Below are 24,356 nucleotides of genomic sequence, written 5' to 3'. Positions count from 1 at the left end.
ATTAGCAAACTAATATAGAAAAAAAGGTATTAGAAATATTGCTATAACAGTAAATAGTTCTATAGCATTTTTTGTTCTTTGTGTGAATATGACTGATTAATTATTGAATAATTAAAAGAATAAATGAAATAAATAATCAATCAATTTCTGTCGAATGCAGCATTCCATACATTTACTTCTTCTTTGTTGCCAAATGGTTTGGAGCAGATATTTTCACTTTGCCAGGCATGTTTATGAATAGATCAGTGTCCCTCAATCTGCGGAACAGCTATTTGATCTGGTTTCTTTAGCATGCATGAAGCTAAAATTAGCGGTCCAGGCAGCTTTTCCTTTCTTCTGTGTGCCAGGATTCAATTTTCCTTTGTGCTTGTAATTGGAAAGAGCTGTGTAAGGTGCTCCCAGGCACTGCAAAAAGCAGCTGACCAGTGAGACTTTAGGATTCTCCTTATCCAAATCATCAACATTCTTATTATCCTGTTCTGTGCTGCATTGTCCTGCTTGATTGGCATCAATCCCTGGCTGTTCAGCATTCTTCACCTATTCCCTGGAACTCTGGGCTTTTGAGCAAATTTCTGAGGCGCTCCCCTTCCTCACTTCTTTCCTCTTCTTTCTTTTCTCTTCTTTATTTGAACCTCAGGATCTAAGTAACTTCATTAGCTCTTGGTCTTCCTCACATTGGTCTTTGTATTTGTCCTTGATTTTCTTCAGCTTGTTCTTTTGTTCTCTCTACAGAGGATGAGCTTGTTCTTTTGTCCTCTCTTCTTCTGGATGCTCAATGCCCCCCTGTTTCTGCTTCTTTTTCATCCCTTCTCTGTTTTGTACTCATATTCTTTTTCCCTTGTGGCACAGTGTTTTCCTGTGTTGCAACTGCTTGTTTGAAACCAGCATTGGTCATTCACCTGTTGGATTTAAAGTGTGTGCCTACGGATGTGGTGTCTGGAAAACTGATGTCAGTTCTAAACTTCTTATTATTAATCCCTTCATTAGTCCACTTTTCTTCTTTGTGTTCACACACCTCCTTCTCCTTCTCCACTTCCTCCTGTTTCAGCATCTGGATTTCACCTGACTACTCTTCATTAGCTTTTATGTTTTCTCTCTCTCAGCCTCAACTTCATCTTTTCCCAGCAGATTCTCTTCTCCTCCTTTGCAGTTCAAGAGCTGTCCTTTTGGTTCAGTTTTGGACACCTGGATATGATGGGCCCAACAAGCACTTGTGATCATTTTGGCATCCCAAACAGCACTGAAGCACACAGCCATTGTTTGAGGCTCCATGAAGATCAGTCTCAATGAAGATGTACCCTGGTTGCAGGTAACATTTAACTATCATCTCATTCTGCTGTTGGTAACGCCTAGCGAAGATGAGATAGTTCTCTGAACCAGTGAACCACAGAAACTTTTCATAACAGAAGGTTTTTCTGGCTTTTTGAATAGTTTCCTTTGAATTGTGACCCCTCTTTAAGGGTTTGCTTGATCTTTTTTCAACAGACTTATAAGCCTTCTCTGCAGCCTCAACTGTTTTCTTCTCATTTTTGGCAGCATTTTGCTTTTGGTTATAATATTTTTTTGAATTGGCATAAGCGGATAACCCGAGGTCCACGTCCACCAATATGGGTTTATTTTTTTGTACCTTGCCCTTTTGTCCTTTGTCTTCATTTGTATTTTTCTTCTTCTTTGGCTGCTCAGACCCTTCATTAGTATCTTCTGAAACTACTTTCTATTTCTCACCTTCTTCCGAGCCAATGTATGGATTTTTTAGTAGTATTGTGATGTGAATGGTTTGTCATTTCAGATTTTTAATTGCACATACTACAGGATCTCCAGCTGCTTGAGCTTCTTTATTGTTTCGATATCAAATTATAACATAATTCAATGACAGTATTCAAATCTTAAAACAGTAATATAACATAAAAGAAAAGAATAAGGAAAAATACAAAAAGTGGTATTAACCAATACAATTAATTAAAAAATGGGAATTAACATTATTGTTAAGGCTTCTAAGTCTTTTTAAAGTTTCAAAATAAATGTTCATTTCCAGCTTAAAATGAATAATGTTTGGTTTCCTTTCAGACCACTTACATTTATGTATATAAAACTTTACAAATAAAATAAAAAGATGTAAAATAAAAATATGACATTTTTCCATTTTATTTTCCCCATAAAAAAACCCACAATTTTTCTGTATATTAACTTTTGTCCCACATATTAGCTTCATATATTTATATTATAGAGTGTACAAGAATGTGAAATATAATTTTTACATTTTTGTAGAAATGGGTTTGTTGTATAAATTAGGTGTATAATTTTTAAATATACTTCACAAATTTCATTGTTAATGCAATATTTGTTATTGTAAGTCCAAACTAATTTCCAATTAATATTCTCAAAAATATTATTCCTGTATTGTTTGCTTCACAATATTACAACATGGTGAAGTAACTCTCTAAAAAAATGTATCACATTTACAATCTTTAATATAAATACCATCCAAAACGATTTATTTTTGAAATGTTAGCTTCTTATAAGAGTCCATATTACTTGGACCTGTAGGAATTGCATCAAATACAATGCTATATTCTCATAGAGAAACTGGGACATTGAATTTTTTAAGAAACTCAGAATATGTAAGTAAATATCCTTTATCATTTTAGCAGTTGTGAAATTATTTATTTAATAATTTAGTTTTTATTCCAGTTATTCTGCTGTGAAAACTGAATAACTGAAAAAAGGAGTTTATTTAAAAAAAAATATATATATATATATACATTTACATATCATATCATATCATATTAGCCTATTTATTCATTAGCAACGATCTCTAACGTCAATATTGCATCATTTTACAGCGACACTGACGTTGCAGTATACGGGGACATCATTGGCTGAAATCGGTTGTCATGTCACGAAAGAACACGCCCATTACAGCCGAATAGTTGCATCAGCATTAGAGCTGAATACCGGCTCAGCGCAAGGTTGCAGAGAGTATAAAAGTACCATACGGACTGTATATTCGCGTTCCTGAGTTATTTTATCATTATAAAATGGCAGAAGAGGCCATCAGTGAGCAGATGAAAGACCTAAAAGTTAAAGAAGGGAAGCAGGTAACGTTCTATATTTATAGCAATGTGGTTAGCATGTTAGCTAATTGTCTGCACTGTCAAACTTCTAATGCTAGCACAGCTAACTGTTCCACTTAAAGTAGTAGGATAATTATTTTAAAATAATGGAGGTAACCTCACTTTTTTTTGTGCATGTGGTGTAATTTCATAGCTGGCTTTATGCTTATTGTTCATTAATCAGAATTAGAATAAGATTCAAATTTCGTTTTATTGCCAGAGGATATTGTATGGTTTACATGTGTGTTGGAATTTGTCTTGGTGCTTAGTAATAATAGAGAAGAAGCATAAATATAGGAAACAAAGGTTATAATAGTAAATAAATACATAAATAATAATGTGTATAAACAAAGATTTACAAAAAAAAAAAAGAGATTGGATATAAACAAGAATAGAGACATGACGTGTACACTAATGCAGGATGTGCAAATATACAATTAGGAATAAATTAACATAATAAATTATATAAATAAGTAATTAATTCAATAAAAATAATGAACATCATATATTACAACTGAAAGAAGAAATTAAGTGTACATTAGTGCAGGATATACAATAGTGGCCCAGTGTGAGAAAGGAAGGTGCATTATAACAGATTTGGGAACATGTAATATGATGTATCTGAGCAGTGGTGGGGTTGTTTATTAATGTCCAAGGTGGCGAATAACAGACCGCAGCATTCTGCCAGAGGGGATCCACAACCACAAAGAGATTGTGTCCAGGATGAGAGGGTCAGCTACGATCTTAACTGCCACGCCAGTCGTATCCAAGAGCGTTCTTAACTTCCTAAGTCAAAAACCAAAACCAGCAGCCTCAACTGACTCATGATTGGGGAGTATGTTTAACCTGCAGTGTTGTATGTTATCTACAAGCAGTCACACTTCCTATTTTATTCATCTTTCTCAGGCCAAGACAGCAGACAATGCTGGAAAAGATGGAGGGAAGAAGAAGATCAAAGAAGCTGGAGATACAGGGGGCAGAACTGAGGTAAGTGACTAAGGAATGAGCTTTTCATTCAGTTTCTCTCTGCTTTTCTCCTTTTACTGTTAGCTTTGACTAGTCGCTAGTTATTGCTATCCTCAAACCGGAACCACTGTCACGTTGTGACTTCACTTTGCTATTGTAATATAACCCAGTATTGAATATGGGATTGGATTTGTCTTAATGTCGGATTCATTCACATATTTAAAGCCAGGAAGGTGTGTTATGTTGACTGTTACGACACAGATCCTGAATGTGTGCTTGTCTTAGAGCGAGTCGGAAACTGATCCTGGGTTTGTTTGGCTTTCACACTGCATGCGATTAATCAAACCAAAACTTATTTCATGTATTCACATCCAAGTCATATGCATATGGAAATTGCAAAAATGATCTGAGCTAAAACAACAGTCATCGCTATGTGAAATAAATGATTAGATAACTAGATATTTCCTTTTAAATATTTTCATTTGCACATTTCTCTATTTAGTGTTCTGAGTTTTATATTTACCTTCTGTTCCCTATCCAAGTGAAACACCTAAATAAGTAACATTTCCTCACACTACTGCATTGCGCACTGTATATTCACATTATGAGCTGTTTGGGACTTAATTCACCCTAATACAAACTATCACTTATTAAATCTTATTTTACACCAAATCAGAGTATCTGGGAACATGTTGGAGTGCAAGCCTTTGATTTAACTTTAAAAAAGCCATTACTGAAATGTGTAAACAAGGTTTTCCTGATGTAAGTAATTGATTGTTAGAATATCAGACAATCTCTCACAAGATTTTGTGATTGTAGAAATGAAAACAAGCAAACTTGAACTCACTATGGATTTGGCCCACAATGTCATGTAACATCATCATGTCACACTTTCAGCCAAAGCTATCTTCAATTCACAGGCATCCAGAATGATTACAGAGATTTTAGAAAGTAATTACACAGAGTCACTGGTAATAGTTTAAAACAAGAACCAGTTTGTTTTCTACAAAAAAAAAAAGCCAAAAAGACTGCAACTTGCACTACAAATTTTCAAAAGCTTTCAATTTAGTCTGCAAGAATTGCAGTAAAAGTACGTATGTTCTGCATGTACTGGTTAGACACGTCTTTCACATTACACTTTCAGTTTCAGTCTCTTGGATTGTTAATAATTTTATACTCTCTTGCCACTGACTTGTCGTTTGTATGAAAATCATTTTTGTTCTAGTTTACAAGTTTATTTGCATTAATCGCAGAACACACTGTTAATACATCATTCCCACATCTTACCGGATGTTCTTAAACTGAAATACGGCCAGTTGCGGATGGAAAGCAGCTGTTTTTGTTACGTCAAGTTTTAGTCTTTATTGACCACAGCCTTCACAAAAGTTTGTGTCCAGGATGAGAGGGTCAGCCACAATCTTAACTGCCACATTTCAGTCGTATCCAAGCGCGTTCTTAAATTCCCGAGTTATTATTGTGATCAAAACCAGCAGCCTGGCAGTCACACTCCGATTTTATTCATCTTTCTCAGGCCAAGACAGCAGACAATGCTGGAAAAGATGGAGGGAAGAAGAAGAATAAAGGAACTGCAGATACAGGGGGCAGAACTGAGGTAAGTGACTAAGGAATGAGCTTTACTGTCAGCTTTGACTAGTCGCTAGTTATCGCTATCCTCAAACTGGAACCACTGTCACGTTGTGACTTCACCTTGCTAGTGTAAAATAATCTAGTATTGAATATGGGATTGGATTTGTCTTAATGTCGGATTCATTCACATATTTAAAGCCAGGAAGGTGTGTTATGTTGACTGTTATGACACAGATCCTGAATGTGTGCTTGTCTTAGAGCGAGTCGGAAACTGATCCTGGGTTTGTTTGGCTTTCACACTGCATGCGATTAATCAAACCAAAACTTATTTCATGTATGGGACTAGTCCGGTAAACAAAATAACAATCAATAAAACAACAATCATCGCATTTGCTTTAATGTAAAGACTTAAAATTCTGATAATATTTATATTTGTTAATGTGTTTCAGAGCGGTGAAAGTGAGTATTCTGGTGGGGAAAAAAATACTGAAACAGTGCTGATAATGTTCTGACCTCACAATTTTTTTTCCCTGTACTTTTTATTTGCTCATGCAGCTGAACCCTCAGCCTCAGTATATAGAAGATCGTCTGGTCATGTACAACAAGCTAAAGGCTGAACACGATGCTCTGATTGCCAAGAGAGCTGAGATGGAGAGCAAGCCCATCAAGATCACCCTGCCTGATGGGAAAGTGGTGGACGGCGAGTCGTGGAAGACCACACCCTACCAGGTGGCGTGTGGCATCAGGTTAGACCAACACAAGCCACCACACAACTAGCTTTTTATGTTGCTGTATCATTAAAGTCTGATTTCTGCTTCCGCATAGTTGCCCTTAAGTGTTCACGCTATTTGTTCATTATTTTCATGAACCAACGAGTCGGTCAAGCAATAAATGAAATTCAAAATAAATTCTTTGACTGTTAACGAGCGGAAGATGAATGCGTTCAGGAGCAGCTCAGACCAAGCCTAAATCATTTCCAACGGGTGAAAAAGCCAGTTAACGGATATTAAGAAGGACGCAGAGTTTCTTAATCACTTCTGGCAACAAAGGACGTTGCTTCTGGCAGGAATTACTTTTTCATTTCATTAAGTTCATTTGTCTTTTAAAATATTCTGGCCTCTGAAACATGAGCTGATTCAAACCTCTCCCCTCTTCTCTCTGCAAAACTCTGCAAAAAAAAAAAAACATCTAGTTTGGAGGGATGCTAATTTTTCATGTTCACTTCTTTTAGCATTGTTCAGTGGGCAATATTTCTCAGTAGTTTTTTTATTTTTATTTTATCCACTCTAACTATGAGACTTCGTTTTTTCTGTAATAATTATAATAATACTATTATATTTGAATATTATAATATTTAAATAACCAAGAGAGTTAATGAACAGAAAATCTCTTTTTAATGTAGAATAATAATCGAGTATTGTGAGCATTTCAGTACACAGAAATGTTCCTCCTTTTAGCAGCAGCGTGTGTTTTCGTTTGCCAGACACAATACGGAGAACTAAGGGCCTTTTTACACCTGGTCACTTCATGTGTTTTCTCTGATCCGATAGCTATCTGATTTGTTAAAACTGTTCCATTTACATTAGGCCACATAAATGCGTCTTGGCGAATCGGATATAAATCTGATCTTTCTATTCCCACCCAATATGCAAATATATTTTACCTCATTTCTGGGGCAATTGAAATGGAACACGCTTTGGTGTGTGCGGTTGCTACTAAAACAGCATTTACTGTTTGCTGCATTTTCGCTGGCCGCAGCAGTGCATTTTAAGACCAAACGAGACACCTGGGTGAAAGATCGGAGCCAGCACTGGTGGGAAAACATATTTGTTTCTGGCACGATGCACGACTCGCGAGTCACTTGCGAGTGACGTATTCCGTTTGGGAGGAGTATAGCGCTGACGTATGTGGATTGAACAACCACATGCATTTACACCTGTCCAGTTTCATCTGAAATGCATCCCAGACCACCTCCTGAAGTGGTTTGAGCGATCGGATTTATATCCGTCTCGAAACCGTTTCGGCGGGCATTTACACCTGGTCTTTATACAATCGGATCACAGAAAACGCATGAAGTGACCAGGTGTAAAAAACCCTAACAAACCGGAATAGTCAAAGCAAAAGCTTTTACTCCTCTTTTTTTTTTTTTTTTAGTTCAACACCAGTGTACACGGGATATGTCACATAGCCCTCATTTTACATTGTCTCTCTTCTAAGTCATGCATGTAATGTCTGGTTTATACTCGACACAGAGCGCAAGCTAGAAGTGATGCAATAATGAATTACAGCAGTGCTATATAATAAAATATAACATCGTTTAATATGTTGTTGTTGGCCTTTTGGCTGCTTCTTGTTCGGGGTCACCACAGCGGACCACATGTTAGCTTTGCTGCAGTGTGTGTGTGTGTGTGTGTGTGTGTGTGTGTGTGTGTGTGTGTGTGTGTGTGTGTGTGTGTGTGTGTGTGTGTGTGTGTGTGTGTGCGCAGCGATCATAGAAAGTGATTAAAAGGAGTTTAAAAGGAGACTCTTGTGCAAAAAAGCACAAAAATCTGCATCACTCGATAAATGCATCTGATTATAAAGCGTGAGTTCGTGTTGTAGTATTTGCATTCTCCTTTGTGGCATCTTATTGAACATTTTCCTTTGTTGTTTTGTCCAGCCATGGCCTTGCTGATAACACTGTGATTTCCAAAGTGAATAATGATGTGTGGGACCTGGACAGACCGCTGGAGGGAGACTGCAGTTTGCAGCTTCTCAAGTTCGATGATGAGGAAGCACAAGCAGTAAGTGCAAAACCATTTCCTTTTTTGACTTGATTTAGTGGTGAGTCAGCAGTTGGTCCTGTTCGACAGGTAACAGTTGGTTAATGAAGCTGCGGAGAAAATGGCCAAGTTCCAGAAATACGTTTTTAGTAAAAATGGAACTCATTCTAGCATCTACATAACATCAATGAATGTCCGTTTGTTAGTAAACTTTATTTTACCTGGATGCCAAGAAGACGGCAACAACATTGAACATCTTTTAAAAATAGTTTTGTAATAATCTGCAATGTATCATTCCAGTATTTGCCTCAATGATTGTAGCTAGTTCGAGCTACAGTGCTACAGTACACACATAAATACTAAGATGTTACCACCAGATGTAGGAATATATAACGCTGACATGAGCAAATAATCTTATAATGTAATACCTGAGGCAAAAAAAGTGGAGCAATATTATTTTATAACCTGTAAGCCATTTTTAACAGAACTAAAACCCACATGATAATGACTACCTGTTAAATGATTAGCTTTGGATTATCAGATGTTTACTAATCTAGATGGAATCTAGGGAATAGCAGCATTTTGCAGTGATTCATTATCTGCAGTCTTTTTTGTATGAGCTATATTTTACCTCCTCCCAGACTGAATGGCCAAACGTTTGTGGACACCTGATCATCACTGCCATATGACTTTAGCTGTGTACCAAATGATGTACTATGCATTTTGCACTGCATGAGTGGTAGCTTCGTGGTTAAGGTGTTGGGCTACCGATCCGAACGTCGTTACTTCAAATCTTAGGTCCATCAAGAGCAAGGCCCTTAACCCCAGTTAATACTCAGTTGTATAAATAAGATAAATGTAAGTCGCTCTGGATAATTGGCGTCTTCCAAAGGTCTTAATGAGGCAGTCTGTTAGATGTAGCGTATGAATTTTAGAAGGGGTGGATCGTCTCAATCGGAACACTATCTGCACAATTGGGATGTGGAAGCTTAGTGGTTGGATTACTGCTCAGAAGGATATGAGTTCAAATCCCAAGTCCACCATTGCTGGACCCATGAGCAAGGCCCTTAACCCTCAATTGCTTATTTGCATAAAATATAAGTCTCTTTGGTTGTTGTGTCCATTAAATTCTGTAAATTTCAACGAAGGTGCCGCCACTGGGCCCCTGAGCAAGGCCCTTAACCCTCAATTGCTCAGCTGTATAAAATAAGTTTAAAAATGTAAGTCGCTCTGGATAAGCGCGTCTGCCAAAAATATTGTGTAAATGTAAACAATAGTGTAGAATAGTACATGAATATGCCATTTAAGATGCACTTGTGTGCAGTGTTAGTACAGTCACAAGCCCAGACATGGCATGGTTCCAGCATGACTGTGATCCTGTGCTCTAACATGAGGTCCATGAACACACTGGAGTTGGTGTAAAACATCTCTAGTGGCCTGTACTGTATTGAATGAGCAAATCCCCAAAACCTAGTAATCAGTAGTGATGGACAGGTGTCCACGTACTTATGCCATATAATGTATTTTATTTGCCTCCACTGAAATTAAATTCTGTTTGAAGGTCTATTGGCACTCCAGTGCTCACATTATGGGCGAGGCCATGGAGAAAGTGTACGGAGGCTGCCTGTGTTACGGACCTCCTATTGAGAACGGTTTCTACTACGACATGTACCTGGACAATGAGTAAGCGTGCTAACGATATTTTACTGTTCAAACTATACTGTGTATTTGTTAGCATGTGATAGCTCAGTTTGGAGATGTGGTATCTCAGTGATTAACGCAATGGACTGCAGCTTGTACCTGAGAAAGGCCCTTAACACTCAAATGCTCAGTTGTATAAAATGAGATAAAATGTATGTCGCTCAGGAGAAGGGCGTCTGCCAAATGCCATACATGTAAACGTAGCATCTGTTTGCTTCTTGTGCTTTAGACGAACAAGGCCTGGTATGATTTTATTGATTTTTCTTAAAACAATAGAACTGCTACAGTATATCCTTTGAATGTTAATTCTTTGTGTTGTCATGTTTGTGTAAGCAGAGTAAGATTAATGAGATCTTCTCCAGCAGACAAAAAGGAGATTCAGAACTGCCAAGTGGAGTTAGAAGAAATATAAATAAGATATATTTATTATATTTGGTGCTAAATGGTGCCACAAATGACAAATTTGACTCTGGTGTTTAAATCTCTTAAAATCCCTGTGGCCTAGTGAACTTGACGTACTTTGCATAGCATTTATACGGGAGGTGAATTTAGTAAGTTGTTTACCAGACAGTTTAATAACTGCAGAGGAAAAAAAAAAAAAAAAAACGCGTTACAGGACTGGAGAAGTGAATAGGATTTGAATTGCACTCTATTCTCCCAGCACAAGGTCAGACTTTTATTAGTTTAATGGATTCTAACGTCGGTGGCTGAATATTCAGTACGCGCTAAAGAAATGTTAATTTCATAGACACATCGGCCAGTCTGTTCAAAGCCAGCTTGGGGACGACGTCTTCTAAACACTTGACCTTTCCCTTGACTGGGCTCTTTTGCTGTGCTTTAAAATTAGTGCAAAGGGAGGAAATAATAAGCACTGTTATTTTCTTGCTGAAAAGCCAATTTATGCTAATGATATTCTAGGAGATGATTTGACTGTCAAGCTGCACCTTGTTTATGGTGTAGACGTGTCAGCTGCGCAACAGCAAAAGCCAAATAAGGTGACTGGTAATAGAAAGTTCTTCTGAATGTGGCATCCAGGAGATGTTTGGAATTTCGTTCTCACAGCTTTAGGAGTTATTTATATTTATTTATTTATTTTTCGGAAGCCATGTTTATTCATGAGCACTCAACTATTTTCTCTCCCACTCTGACACACACACAAACACTTTTTCAGAGGCGTATCGAGTAATGACTTCCCCTGTCTCGAGAACCTGTGTAAAAAGATTATCAAGGAGAAGCAGCCCTTTGAACGGTTGGAGGTAAAGAAGGAGACTCTTCTGGAGATGTTCAAGGTACATGTTTTCCCTTTGACTCAGTTTGGCAGCGGGAGGTGGGAGCTCATGAAAGAGGACAAACTCTGCTTAAACCGAGATTTAGCTGAAATTCTGTGTCTTCCGCAGTACAACAAGTTTAAATGCAGGATCCTGAATGAGAAAGTTACTACCCCGACAACTACGGTTTACAGGTAGGACTAACTCTTACATTTATCATGCTGCCACAGATTTAGCTTAGAAATGAATAATCTACTGGGTCATCTTTCAGCCTTGTTTTGTTTTGATTATCGTGCTGCTTACAATGAACTCCTAATGCTAGGATTTATTTTTTTTAAGTTGAATCTTCTCTTTTTTCATAGGTAAAAACTAGGTAGGTGCAATATATCCATGAAAAAGGTCATAGAAAAAAACTAAACAGATATCAAACCTATTTCTTCTCTCTGATATGCCCCCAAGTGCTTGTTCATTAGTATGTAAACTTTGAAAGTGTTATCTTTACCCACTACTGTACTGGGTAAGGTTAAAACCATCTCAGACTGAAATCCAGCAGTGTCCTGACTCATTTTGTTTCAGACTCGTGCAGATAACATAATTCATTTGTGTCTGATTGAAAATCTGTCAAGTCGATTTGCATTCAGGCGGCAGAACGGAACACTAGTGGACTGGGAAAAAAGGTTAATTCCGAGCATGAGGATGATTGACCGGAGCATGCAGAGCGGTATCAGTGAGCATGCTCATTAAAAATAAACACCTGGTGATTATACCTCAACTCTGAAGCATTTTGTATGTTATAGTGATCTGGGGTGGAGGGGTGAAAGGGTTGTGTATCAGGGTGGTGGTGAATCTTTTCTTGAGATGTTTGCGAAGCACAAATACATCCAGGTTGCTGCCATTTTGTGTTGATGGAATCGGAGCATAGTCTGTGTATTAAGTCATTGAGCACAGTATCAGAATGACACCTAATACCGGATTTAGTGTCTTTACATCCCTAATATATACTTCTGCACTATGTCTGCTGTTGAATGTAGTCTAAATATCATTATACATAGCTGAAAAACTAAGTCTCTTATTATGACGTGTTTAAGTAAAGAATGTTCAGAGCATGTACTGTATATAAAGACATTGTCACAGAGCAGCTTTACAGCTATACGTGTTCTTTTCTCTTCCTGTGAAGGTGTGGGCCCTTGATCGACCTGTGTAGAGGACCTCATGTGAGACACACTGGGAAGATCAAGGCCTTGAAGGTTCATAAGGTAAAAAAACTGCCCGATTATCAGATTTGTTCATCTAATATAAAGGTATCAAAATGATAATTCGGTATGTTCAGTTGATTGAGTTTTCCCAGTGCGAAGTCTTTTTGGAGTTTGGCCTGTCATCGTGTACATAAAGCTGTGTGAGTTGTCTTGTCTTAACTCTTGCCTTCTGAATGTTTAGAATTCATCCACTTACTGGGAAGGCAAAGCAGACATGGAGACCTTGCAGCGCATTTATGGTATCTCCTTCCCCGACCCTAAGATGCTGAAGGACTGGGAGAAATTCCAAGAAGAGGCCAAGAACAGAGATCACCGCAAATTAGGACGGGTATGTACACGAATATGCAGATGCGTCATTTACGTCAAGTCGCAAATGTACTTACTTTATATTGTGCAGAACGAGAGCATTTTTAGGATTTCTGCTAACATGTACAGTGTGGTTGGATGCAAGAAAACACAAAGCCACATGTCCTACTAGAGCTGAAGTGAGATGATTAGACCATAGCAACATTTCAATACACTTTTATTTTTCCTGAAGAAAGTTTAAAGGAAATGTTATAAGGCAACTAACTGAATCGTTGAAGCACGGCTGGTCGGACAAAAATATATAGATGCGGAGACAAAAATGACCCTTTCTTTTTAAATAATTTACTTTTATAGATTGTGTTAAATCTACCATGTTGCTGGTATTTTGCTATCAAGGCTAAATGCTGTATGATGGCTTGAAGCTCTCATTAGGTATTGTGATAAAGTATCACCCACACATCAAGATTGATCGTCATGCATGACTGAGATTGCTGAGTTGTATTTCATGGTGCTGACTAAGACTGAATATCTTTCCTGAGATGATGTGCATCTTAATACATTTTTTATCTGCTGATGAAAAAAAAAATGATGCGGATTAAGTCTGCTTTGATGTGACGCGATACTGGATCGAAGCGATTCGCATCTAGCAATGTCATGAATTTAATGGTAGATTTGAGAAGTGGGCATAAAGAAAATAATCTTTAAACTACGTGAAGTGAAGCCAATGCAGTTAATGGCATTTCTTTGTTTAATCAAAGGGGGAAAAAATGGCTATCCAGGAAAATAATGATCTGAGGCTCAGTGGTTCTGAAGCAACTGAAATGTCCAGTATCGATTATGCAGTGCAAAGGATTATCATGTAGATAAAGGATCAGTTTCTTTACAATCCAGAGGTACTGCTTTAGTCACAACCTACACACATTACATTCTGTCATCTTTAGATCTGATCTGTGGAACCGCAAATTTATAATTAGTCGCAACTCCATCTTTTCTTGTTTCCTTTCAGCTCATGAGACCAAGGTTCACAAATATACAGGTCATATCACTTAGAGTTGGCGAAAGTAACCACAAATGTGTCTCGCACTCTCTGGTTCTTTTTTCCTTTAGTGAATTATGTTCATCTCTCTCTCTCTCTCTCTCTCTCTCTCTCTCTCTCTCTCTCTCTCCCCCCCAATTAAATTCCCAGTGGCATGTCTACTTCATTGCTATTAAAAAATATAAATGCTAAAGCAAAAAGAGTTGCACGGTTTTGCCTTAACATTGTCATTTTTTTATTTACTTACTAATTAGTAGCATTTCCTTTTGTGAATCTAATTCTGCTTTATACATTAAAGCAGTAGTGTCTCCCCTACAGATTGCCTAAGCAGCCATATTTTATCAGATATTGTTCTCACTGATTTCTTACCGGCGCTTTAGACACATCTGGGAGATTAGCTAGCTAACGTTACTTACTTTTTCTATATGCTATTTCAATTATGCTTATACACACGCTTGTGCAGACTGATGATGTTAAAACCAACGCACGTGTTCTCATTTACACATGGAGCTGTAGAGACTGTCATACACAACATTCGGGATGTTTATTTTTGCTGATTAGGATTATTTTTAGTGCAGCTTACAATAGGGATATGTTTTATTGCCATGGGAGCTGTCTGATTCTAACTAAACACTGTACGCAATCTAAACAACAGCTTCCTGTTTCATTTCTTGTGTGTTTGTCTGCATAATTGACTCCCTGATTGTTCTCCAGGTATTAAGAGTAAAGAGGTATTTATTGAGCAGCCACCCCCGAACTTCAAGTTCTCCAAGTTTTCTTGTCCCTCGGCAAAACTAGGTTTACTGTTTGTGTGGAAAGATGGCTGTTGGTGATTAAACTGTCTTGATCTGTTGTTGATCAAACCAGCAGCAAAAGCATGGACGTGAAAAGTAAGCAAGTCTTCCTGGTGTGTAAATGACTCGGGCTGCGAACCGTCCACGCTTTCACTATAGCTGCTGTGTGTGTGTGGAAAATCCCAGGGCTCCTGTGTGCTCTCTGTTAACTAGCAGCGAGGCCAGGGGGTAAAGCTGGCAGATGTCTGTCTCCTTAATGCACCATCTGCCAGGGAGCACACCGATGGGCACATGGGGACCACTTTGTCACAGCTAAAGCGAGAATGATAATCAGAACCCTGAGCATTTTGGTAGTTTTTTCCTCCTGCTTTGTTATTTCGTTAAGTCTTTTTGTCTGTTTTTTTTTTCCTCATACATGAAGTAAATCTTTGTGTTTCGAATGCAGACAATCACACCAACACGTTGTTTCTTGTTTCCAGGAACAGGACTTGTTTTTCTTCCATGATCTCAGCCCGGGTAGCTGCTTCTTCCTCCCAAAGGGGGCCTACATCTACAACACTCTGATGGAGTTTATAAGGGTAAGCTTTCTCTGCTACTCTGCTAGACATCAGTGTAGGAACTAGTCAGAACATTGTCTTGTGTGTTTCTGTGTGTGTGTGTGTGTGTGTGTGTGTGTTTGTGTGTTTGTGTGTGTGTGTGTGTGTGTGTGTGTGTGTGTGTGTGTGTGTGTGTACATAAGTGTGTTACCGCACCCATAATTAGAGACCATTGAAAGAACTGAATAACAAACCTGATGTACCTTTTTCACATTGCACCTCTGCTACCCACAAACTTGTTAGAATTTAAGAGAGACTTTATTTTAAGTTTCAATGCATTGCTGTTTGTCTGAGTGAAGATGAATCACCAGGAAATCTGTGCGCAGGTGTAACACAGTACATTGTACATATCTAGATCACATTAAGGTCAGCTCTTCAAAACTATGAATAGCAACTATTTATGTAAGCTTAATTGTATCATTTTGAAACTAACATTAGACAACTAGTTTAGATAGTTAAGTAAGTTTTGTGTATTAGGTTTCACACACAGCTATTTTTGTAATAAATCTGTGAACTCAGTTTGTTGTGTTGTTGTTCCGCGTCGTGCCGTAGAAAAATGATATTTCAGCTATTACTAAAGCAAGCACAACATATCAGGCAATATATCACGCTAGCAGATGCAAGATGATGGAGACACTATTGGAAGTGAGGTAGGAGTGCGTTGTGTGGCTGTCCGAGGCGATGTATTTGTGTGTGTGTGTGTGTGTGTGTGTGTGTGTGTGTGTGTGTGTGTGTGTGTGTGTGTGTGTGTATATGTATATATATATATATATATTTAGCATGTTTTGCTGAAGTGCCTGTATTTCCTGCCTTGCAAGTTAAGCTTGTATTGTACTTTTATTAACAAACACATGTCATCCACTCAGGTGAGATGCCATCACACTTATGTGCACTATATTTCTATTCATATTTGTGTAGGTGTGTATAAGCCTATTGTTCGTCCCCTCCCTTCAAAAGTAAGCCTGAGAGAGAGCCTATATTATGTTTCTAAATATTCCAAATGTTCTCAAATGTTTTTTTTGTTTGTTTGTTTTTTGTTTTTTTTTTGGGCCAAATGTTTTACTCATGTCCCTTCCTAAACGCAGCACAGCACTGTGTTGACTGTTGAATTTGTGATGTAACTGTATCTTGTTTCTGCACTACAGAGTGAATACAGGAAGAGGGGCTTCCAGGAAGTGATCACTCCAAACATCTACAACAGCAAACTGTGGCAGACGTCTGGCCACTGGCAGCATTACAGTGAGAACATGTTCTCCTTCGAGGTGGAGAAGGAGATCTTCGCTCTTAAGCCTATGAACTGCCCTGGACACTGGTAAGACTGTTGCTCCTTGATACTGGTTTAATATATGAAGCATTTTGTGTTCTGCTTGGTTCATGAAAGCATGCTAGCGTGGCTAGTAGTTAGGAATAAATAAGGCATGGCCTGGTGCAATTCCAAGCCATGGTTTGAACCGTTTTGAGTTTCTCAGGAGTTGTGGCACATCTCACACACCACTGGCTCTCGTAGAAATCACTGACTGTTGAGGAAATACGTCAACTTACAGAATCAATTCGCAGCTGTCGAGTGATTTCATGGGCACTTTAACATTGTGATGTGCAGTTTGATCTCCATCTGTTTGTTTATATCCCTGCAGTCTGATGTTTGATCATCGGCCTCGCTCATGGAGGGAACTGCCTCTACGTATGGCTGATTTTGGCGTGCTGCACCGCAACGAGCTCTCTGGAGCTCTCACCGGTCTCACCCGTGTCCGTCGCTTTCAGCAGGACGATGCACACATCTTCTGTGCTATGGAGCAGGTGTGGAGCTTTCTACTGAGTGTCCTTTGGAATCGCTAATAAGTACTGTATAAATCAAACTAGAGCTGTGATGAAAAGAATTAAACCTCTAGATACATGAAAATTCAATGAACTCATTAAATATGAAGAAGAAACTACAACACATTGGAACATATCCATGAGAGAGAGAGGGAGAGATGGAATAATATTCTTTAATTGTTCAAATTTGTGCACATTTAGATTGAGTCAGAGATTAAAGGCTGTCTGGAGTTCCTGCGTGCCGTGTATGACGTATTCGGCTTCACCTTCAAACTGAACCTCTCCACCAGACCAGAGAAGTTCCTTGGGGAACCAGAAGTGTGGGATCATGCTGAAAAGGTAATCCGGATCCGGAGTGGCTTTCTGCACGGTCACATTGCCGGGTTTCGGTTTTATTCTGTAAATCCACTTCCACAGTCAACACAAATTGATCTTTCTTCGTTTTTGTTTCAACAGCAACTTGAGAACAGTTTAAACGAGTTTGGGGAGAAGTGGGTATTAAACCCTGGAGATGGTGCTTTCTATGGACCAAAGGTAACAAAAGAGATAAAAAAAATTTTAACTTTTCAACAGAATCATTTTCTTTTTCGTGCTAGTTTGCCTGACCACTTATGCTCTTTTTTTTCTCCCCTCAGATTGACATTCAGATCAAAGATGCCATTGGAAGATACCACCAGTGTGCCACCATCCAGCTGGACTTCCAGCTCCCCATCCGCTTCAATCTAACCTTTGTCAGGTGGGCTACACCGGCTGCGGGGTTTCTTCCTCAGTGTTCTTATTATCGTGTACTTCCTGTAGTCCGTCATTGTACTAACCAGTTCGTCATTTAATGCAACAGTGACATCTAGTGCTCATCTATCTCATTACACTCCTTTTCTTTGCAAAACGATTTTTGTCAGTTGCTTTGTTTCTTAAAAAAAAAAGAATAAATTAAGGAAGTTGTATCTCAGTTGTTAAGACGTTACTCATCTCTTCAGTTCAAATCTCAACAAGCTGTCACTGCTGTGCTCTTAAACAAGGCCCTTAACCCTCTTCTGCTCAGATGTATAAGTGAGGTATAGAAGAAGCAATAAGGTACTTTTGGTTGACTCTGAACTCATTACCCACTTCATGTATCTGTCTCTACAGCCATGATGGAGATGATAAGAAGAGGCCAGTGATTATTCACAGAGCCATTTTGGGCTCCGTTGAGAGGATGATTGCAATTCTCACAGAAAACTATGGCGGGAAATGGTATGTAAATGATACATTATGCTGCACTATTTTTTTTAAGTTAAATAAATATGGATGCTACATTTTATTTAATTAAATTTTTTGCATTATAAGCTGCATATGAGACATTTGTTGTTATGATCATGGATTTACTTCAGCTTGGCTGTATACTCAGTTTTTATGTTAATATGTTGACTCATCACTTCCTTTGTTTGTTTGTTTTTTCTTCTCAAATTTCTTTCATCAATTTATATTTGTTTTCTGTCCTAGGCCTTTGTGGCTTTCCCCACGTCAGGTGATGGTTGTGCCTGTTGGACCCACTTGTGAGGATTACGCACAAAAAGTGAGGATCCTAGCATTCTGTTAATGCAGCACATCTAGAACTCTACACTAGTAGCTACCCTTTTAATGTTGTTTTTTCTCTTTTGTTCAGGTGCAAAAAGAGTTTCACAACGTAGGTCTGATGACGGATGTAGATCTGGATCCAGGCTGCACTCTGAACAAGAAGATCAGAAACGCACAGCTGGCTCAGTACAACTTTATTTTAGGTAAGCGAGTTCACATGTAACTGACCAGTAGGCCAGAAAATCAACACTCTCTCTATTTTGATTGCACACCCCAATTTTTTTTTAAATTAGCTTAGGAATTGAAAACTGAGTAGACTTTTTTTTTGATGCAGGATGCATATCAGAAATGGATTAGTACAACTAATTGTTTTTGAAAAACTTGAATGGAGAAGGTAATGGATTAGAAAGCTCCAAGCCTTTACTATCTTGTTGTAATCCACTGATTATTCACCTGTGGCAGATTGTAATGCAGTTTACTCATTTCACTCAATGTACGCTCGAAAAGAAGCATTCATTTGTAACAGGGTTCACTACAACATTCTTATATTTTGTACTGTTTTGTGAGTTCACAGCCTGTAAGGCTGATTGCAGCCAGTGTGGGTTTATGAGCGTTTTTATGAACGTTCTTACCGAGAATCAGAATATCAGATCCTGCAGTTGGGCCATAGAAATATTAGATTTCAGCTATTGCTAAAGCAAGCACAACATACCAGGCAATATATGAAGCTAGCAGATATAAGATTTTGAAATTTCTGCCTTACACCTCACACAGATCTCAATGCTGTAAATGCTAAAGCACACGGAGTTTATTAGCAGACTTCAGGTCTGTATTAAAAATGCAAAGCACCACGTACATAAATAGTAATGACAGCATTGGTGATGTTTCGAGATGCCACCTGAGTCTTCATAACTTCAGCTATCGTGCACATGAAGAGTGCAAATGTCGCTTAGAGAATATCAGCAGAACAATTAAAAGCTGCTGTAATTTTAGCTTTCGAATGAAGACAGGTTTTCAGCCAACATCATCCGAGACAAAGCTGTCTGTTTAAAATGCAGTGTGGGGAATAAATATATTTTTAATTAGAATTTTTATATGGCCTCATCTGTGTTCACTAGTTTATTATTCTAGCTCTGTGTTTTGTTTCCCAACCTGTCAAACAAATTAGGCGTGAGCTGGACAGTGTTCTCACACTCACGCCAACACAAAGCGCAGTCAGAACAAGTTACACAAACCAGATGACTCACTGCTGCTCGATGTGGCTGAGTTTGTAAAAGGACAAACCACAGACAAACACAAAGACCCCATTACTATCACGAGCACTTCAGCTCAACAGCTGGATACTGATACAAATACCAAAACAAAGTCGCGCTTCCCACTAACTTATTGAACAAATAAAAAATGGTAGCTGTTCAGTAAGAAAAATGATACTCTTTGAGTATGATGATGTACTTTGTTTTGCTCTGTTTCTCTCTCCTAGACAGTGTGACACATTTGCTGCTTGGATTGTCAGCATGACTCACAAGCAGCTCAGGAGCCTCATATTATAAAGTTTTTCGGGCCCTAGTTTTAATAATCCTGCACTCTGTAGCTTTAAATATAAGGATATGTGCAGTTTGTTAAAAGAGACATTTGCATAGCTTCAGGTCAAACCGAAGGAAAGTCAAGAGCATGAAGACCTACAGTGTATAGAATATACTGCAAATCCATATATCATTATTAGGCATGAGTTTAGAAAATCGAAAAGCTTTTGGTCTCAGAAGTTCTCCAAATCATCCAGCAAAAAATTTTGTTTAGTAAGCTGACCGCCTTTAGCCTTTTCCGTTTCTTCTGAACAGCTCTTTAATCCTGTGTTTTAATCAGTGGTGTTTTGCTGTGTTGCTTCATTTTTGTTTAGTTGTGAGATGCTGCTATGGTGAGTCTGAGCAGAACTTTTAGAACCCGTGTCCAACCTCTAATCTTGACACTGAAGTGTCTGTGGAAGGGGAAAGCATGATAAACACTGGTTTACCATACGGTTGACTCTGTAATATGATTGTACAGTGCATTGTAGGATAGTAAGAATACAGTATTTATTACATCAGGATGCTTGTGTCATTCATGATTTATTACATTTCATGTGCAGTGGTGGGAGAGAAGGAAAAGAGCAGCGACACTGTGAATGTGCGGACGAGAGATAACAAGGTCCACGGGGAAAGAAGTCTGACCGACTGCATGGAGCGCTTGAGACAGCTGAAGGCTTCGAGAACCCGGAATGCAGAAGAGGAGTTTTAAGCTCCTGGTGATGTACTCCATGCCAATCTGACCAGATGTTTTACACCTCAGATATAAAAATAGTTTTTAGGCAAAATGTTCCCCAAAAAAAAATCAAAGCAGATCAAATTTTTGCTGTATTGTTCCCTGCTCTGTCATCCGGACCGATTGTAAGGATGGGTTGTGTCACACCCTGCAGCCATAAACACAAACCACTGCTGGCATGTCTCATGAGCTCATCGACACTTCCGGATTTTATACAACAACAAAAAGCAATAATGTGTTTAAAATCTTAATGGCAGAATAAAAAATAAACTTGCTTAAATTTACATGGCTACAGCTTTACTTTAAATCATGTATCAGTCATTTTCCCAACATGAATCAAAGGTCTAATAAAACGTTTTCTTTTTTTTTTTCTGGAGATTCAGGAAAGGTATATTTTCACTTTTTGTAAGTTTTCTGTCTTATAGAGCGGAGGGATGTTATAGCCTAGTGGTTAAGGCTCTGAACTACTGATCGGGTGGTCATAGGTTCGAATCCCAGGTCTACCATGCGGTGCCTTAACCATCTATTGCTCAGTTGTATAAATTGAAATAAAATGTATGTCACTCTGGATAATGGTGTCTGGTAAATGCCAGAGATGTAAATAAATCAGGGGCTGTCTGCAAATAAATAAAAAAATAGTTCAGTAATACCATAAAAGTCTTATTATTTAAGTGTGTGTCTATCAATCTCTTTATATATATATATATACATATATATATATGTATGTACTGGTGCAGTCACAACAACCTGGAGCTGAACATGCTCCAAAATGTGAAGATGATATAGGACTTAAGGAGAACCCCCCCCCCCCCCCCAACACTCACACACACACACACACACACACACACACACACACACACACACACAGTTTTACTTAGCTGTTACTGAGTGGGTTCTGTGCTCTTCTATAACTGTTGGTTTGGGTCAGCCAGCAAATCAGATTTAAGAAGACTGCAGCGGACTGTTAAAACAGCAGAAAGGATCATTAATGTAAACCTGCCCAACCTTCAGGACTCTATAGTGAAGAAACGGGCAGATAACATCATTACAGCCCCTTCTCACCCCGGCCACAAGCTGTTTGCTCTTCTCCCTTCAGGAAGACGCTACAGATCTCTGTGCACTAGAACATCTAGGCAAAAAAACAGACCCCCCTCCCCCCCGCGCGCGCGCCCCATATCCGGGTTAAACAGCTAATAAAGGGATTATTACTTGTGTTCTGCAATTTATTCTGTAATACATTCTCCACCTCTAATTACTTCCTCTTTCTCAAGTACTATTTAATAACTAAATCTTTACAATTTAAAGGTTTACTGTTCTCATGCCAGATATGTGTGTATGTGTGTATGTATGTATGTAGCCTATCAGGGGCACCTTGTGTTTGTGTGTTTTTGTATATGTGTGATGTGTGCATTGTTGTTCGAAAATGTGTGTGGTGCTGTGTATGTGTGTGAAGTGTTTGTTTTGCGTATATGTGTGTGTTTGTGTATACGTGTGTGTGATGTTGTGTGTGTCTTGGTGTGTGTGTTTGTGTATACGAGTGTGTGATGTTGTGTGTGTGATGTTGTGTGTGTCTTGGTGTGTGTGTTTGTGTATACGAGTGTGTGATGTTGGTGTGTGATGTGTATGTTTCTGTGTGTTTGTATATGTGTGTTTGTTTGTGTGTGTTTGTGTGTGTGTGTGTGTACGTGTGTAATGTGAGCTAGAAATAGACTTTGCATAATATGACAGGTTTTAAAACACAGGATCAGTGACAGTTTCACTTTCTGTATGGCTGCAGACCGGCTGATTTCTGGGAAACAGCAGCAATAAAGAAACACAAGCTTGTGTACATTAGTGTGCATTACTGCAGTAAGAGGGGCATCAAGAACTAAACTAAACAACACACGTCGCTCAATTAGGATCTATGGCTGAAACTATAGCATTGTGTAATGTGAGTCTGATATAAGGTCAGCGGATTTAAGGTGAGTCAATGCATTGTATTTATTTAATTACTCTATTCTATTTCTTTCCTTTAATTTAAATAGTCTTGTGATGTGTTCACTCAATACGAACGTCAGACTAACTGCGTTGTTTACAACGAAAATATCCTGTAATGTTTCTATGGGGCTCTTGTAAATACAAAAAATCTTTCTTTTAAATTTGTTTCCGTGTCTCTAAAGTGTAGACTGTAAAACTAACATTACACATAGTATGGTTAGTATTCATCTATCCTTTCCATATATCCTGCAGCTCTTTCTGCTAAGAGATTGAAATATCTTGTATGAAGAGATATTGTAATGATATTGTAAAGATATTGGTGTTGTCATAATATACTATGAAACTCTCACAAGCAAAATGCAGTACACCTAGACGGCGAGTTTATTACTGTCCCTAAAAACACAAGATATGGGATTATAGCGCCGCCTCATGGGGAAAACCCCCACAAGTTAATTGATTATAAGAGTGATTATATCTTCTTCCTATAGAGAAAAAATGACAAGTCAGAGTAATTATTCCGCCCCATTGTGGTGAACAAATTAAACAAAAAACAAAGAGTAATTAATTACAGCTACAGCTTAATAATAATAATAATTGTTATATATACAAGATAAAACAACAACAATAATAATGAGACTTTAAATCCCACTTCTGCTAGATACCCGTGAGTGACAGCTAGAATAAATTTGTCACCAAATTCGACATTTTACTCACAAACTCACATTTATTAACCACTTCATGCTGAGCAGGCTTCTGGTGGATCTATTCCAGGAACACCTAATCTGATAGGCCAGTCTTTTACAGGGTACACACACATTTACACACTTGTTTTATCTCGGCCAATCCGGCCACCGTGTTGTTTTTGTGTGGTAGGAAAAATAACAGAGTACTCGAAGAAAGCCTCCACAGACACAGAAAGAACATGCAGATCATCATCACTATTATTGAGTTGTGTTGAACGCTGATGTTACAATCTCAGATCATTAAAGATTGCTGGCGTTTATAGGCGGGATGTTTTTTTTGCATGAGACAAAGAAATTCTATTTAGTAGTAGGATCTCTGCAATGTGGGCTCAGAATGTAGTGAGCACTATTTGACTCTTTCAAAACTTCTATGTTTGCAGGAGGTTTCCACCTGATGAGCATGGCTGCCATATCATAACAAAAATAATAGGTGAGTATAAATGGCTTAAAAATGTCCAAGTCTGAAAATCACTTTAAACCTTTACGTTAAGGTTAAAGTGACATAAATAAAACCCAAGGTTTAGCTCATTGATGTGAAATGTTGAAAAAAGAATGTTTTTTTTTTTTTTTTTTAAACAGCT

The 24,356-nt window shown here is 38.3% G+C and overlaps 1 protein-coding gene, 1 long non-coding RNA gene and 1 pseudogene across 3 annotated transcripts in view; 2 read left to right on the top strand and 1 right to left on the bottom strand.

Moving 5' to 3' along the window:
* Positions 1 to 1,083: 1,083 nt before the first annotated feature.
* Positions 1,084 to 2,201, bottom strand: LOC113637548 (annotated as a pseudogene).
* Positions 2,202 to 2,906: 705 nt separating this feature from the next.
* tars1 (threonyl-tRNA synthetase 1) lies at positions 2,907 to 21,707 on the top strand. 2 transcript variants are annotated; one of them, XM_027138508.2, is made up of 20 exons: positions 2,907 to 3,098; positions 4,020 to 4,100; positions 5,611 to 5,691; positions 6,222 to 6,412; positions 8,326 to 8,449; positions 9,990 to 10,111; positions 11,301 to 11,418; positions 11,527 to 11,591; positions 12,575 to 12,653; positions 12,835 to 12,981; positions 15,269 to 15,367; positions 16,531 to 16,697; positions 17,020 to 17,182; positions 17,402 to 17,539; positions 17,657 to 17,734; positions 17,836 to 17,936; positions 18,329 to 18,433; positions 18,683 to 18,755; positions 18,846 to 18,960; positions 20,883 to 21,707. In XM_027138508.2, the coding sequence occupies exons 1-20, from the start codon at positions 3,039 to 3,041 to the stop codon at positions 21,029 to 21,031; spliced, it is 2,256 nt and encodes a 751-aa protein (XP_026994309.2). In that variant the 5' UTR covers positions 2,907 to 3,038; the 3' UTR covers positions 21,032 to 21,707. The 2 variants fall into 2 exon arrangements, with proteins under 2 accessions (XP_026994309.2, XP_026994310.2); XM_027138509.2 differs by lacking the exon at positions 5,611 to 5,691.
* A 970-nt stretch (positions 21,708 to 22,677) lies between these two features.
* The window catches only part of LOC113637567, a 3,946-nt gene continuing 2,267 nt past the window's right edge, over positions 22,678 to 24,356 (top strand). Inside the window, exons 1-2 of the long non-coding RNA XR_003439404.2 lie at positions 22,678 to 23,016; positions 24,156 to 24,205. This is a non-coding gene — a long non-coding RNA (uncharacterized LOC113637567). The remainder of the gene's footprint in view (positions 23,017 to 24,155; positions 24,206 to 24,356) is intronic.

This window comes from Tachysurus fulvidraco, chromosome 9 (assembly GCF_022655615.1).
Source record: "Tachysurus fulvidraco isolate hzauxx_2018 chromosome 9, HZAU_PFXX_2.0, whole genome shotgun sequence".
NCBI lineage: Eukaryota > Metazoa > Chordata > Actinopteri > Siluriformes > Bagridae > Tachysurus > Tachysurus fulvidraco.
The sequence above is the reverse complement of the archived record's forward strand: the minus strand, read 5'-3'. Positions and strand labels throughout refer to the sequence as shown.

What these genes read in the sequence shown, in the direction of transcription:
- tars1 (XM_027138508.2), top strand. Translation starts at nt 3,039, where the DNA reads ATGGCAGAAGAGGCCATCAGTGAGCAGATGAAAGACCTAAAAGTTAAA. An exon ending in GACATGTACCTGGACAATGA is followed by an intron (nt 10,112 to 11,300) that starts GTAAGCGTGCTA and finishes ACACTTTTTCAG; the next exon opens with AGGCGTATCGAGTAATGACT. An exon ending in TTCAATCTAACCTTTGTCAG is followed by an intron (nt 17,937 to 18,328) that starts GTGGGCTACACC and finishes CTGTCTCTACAG; the next exon opens with CCATGATGGAGATGATAAGA.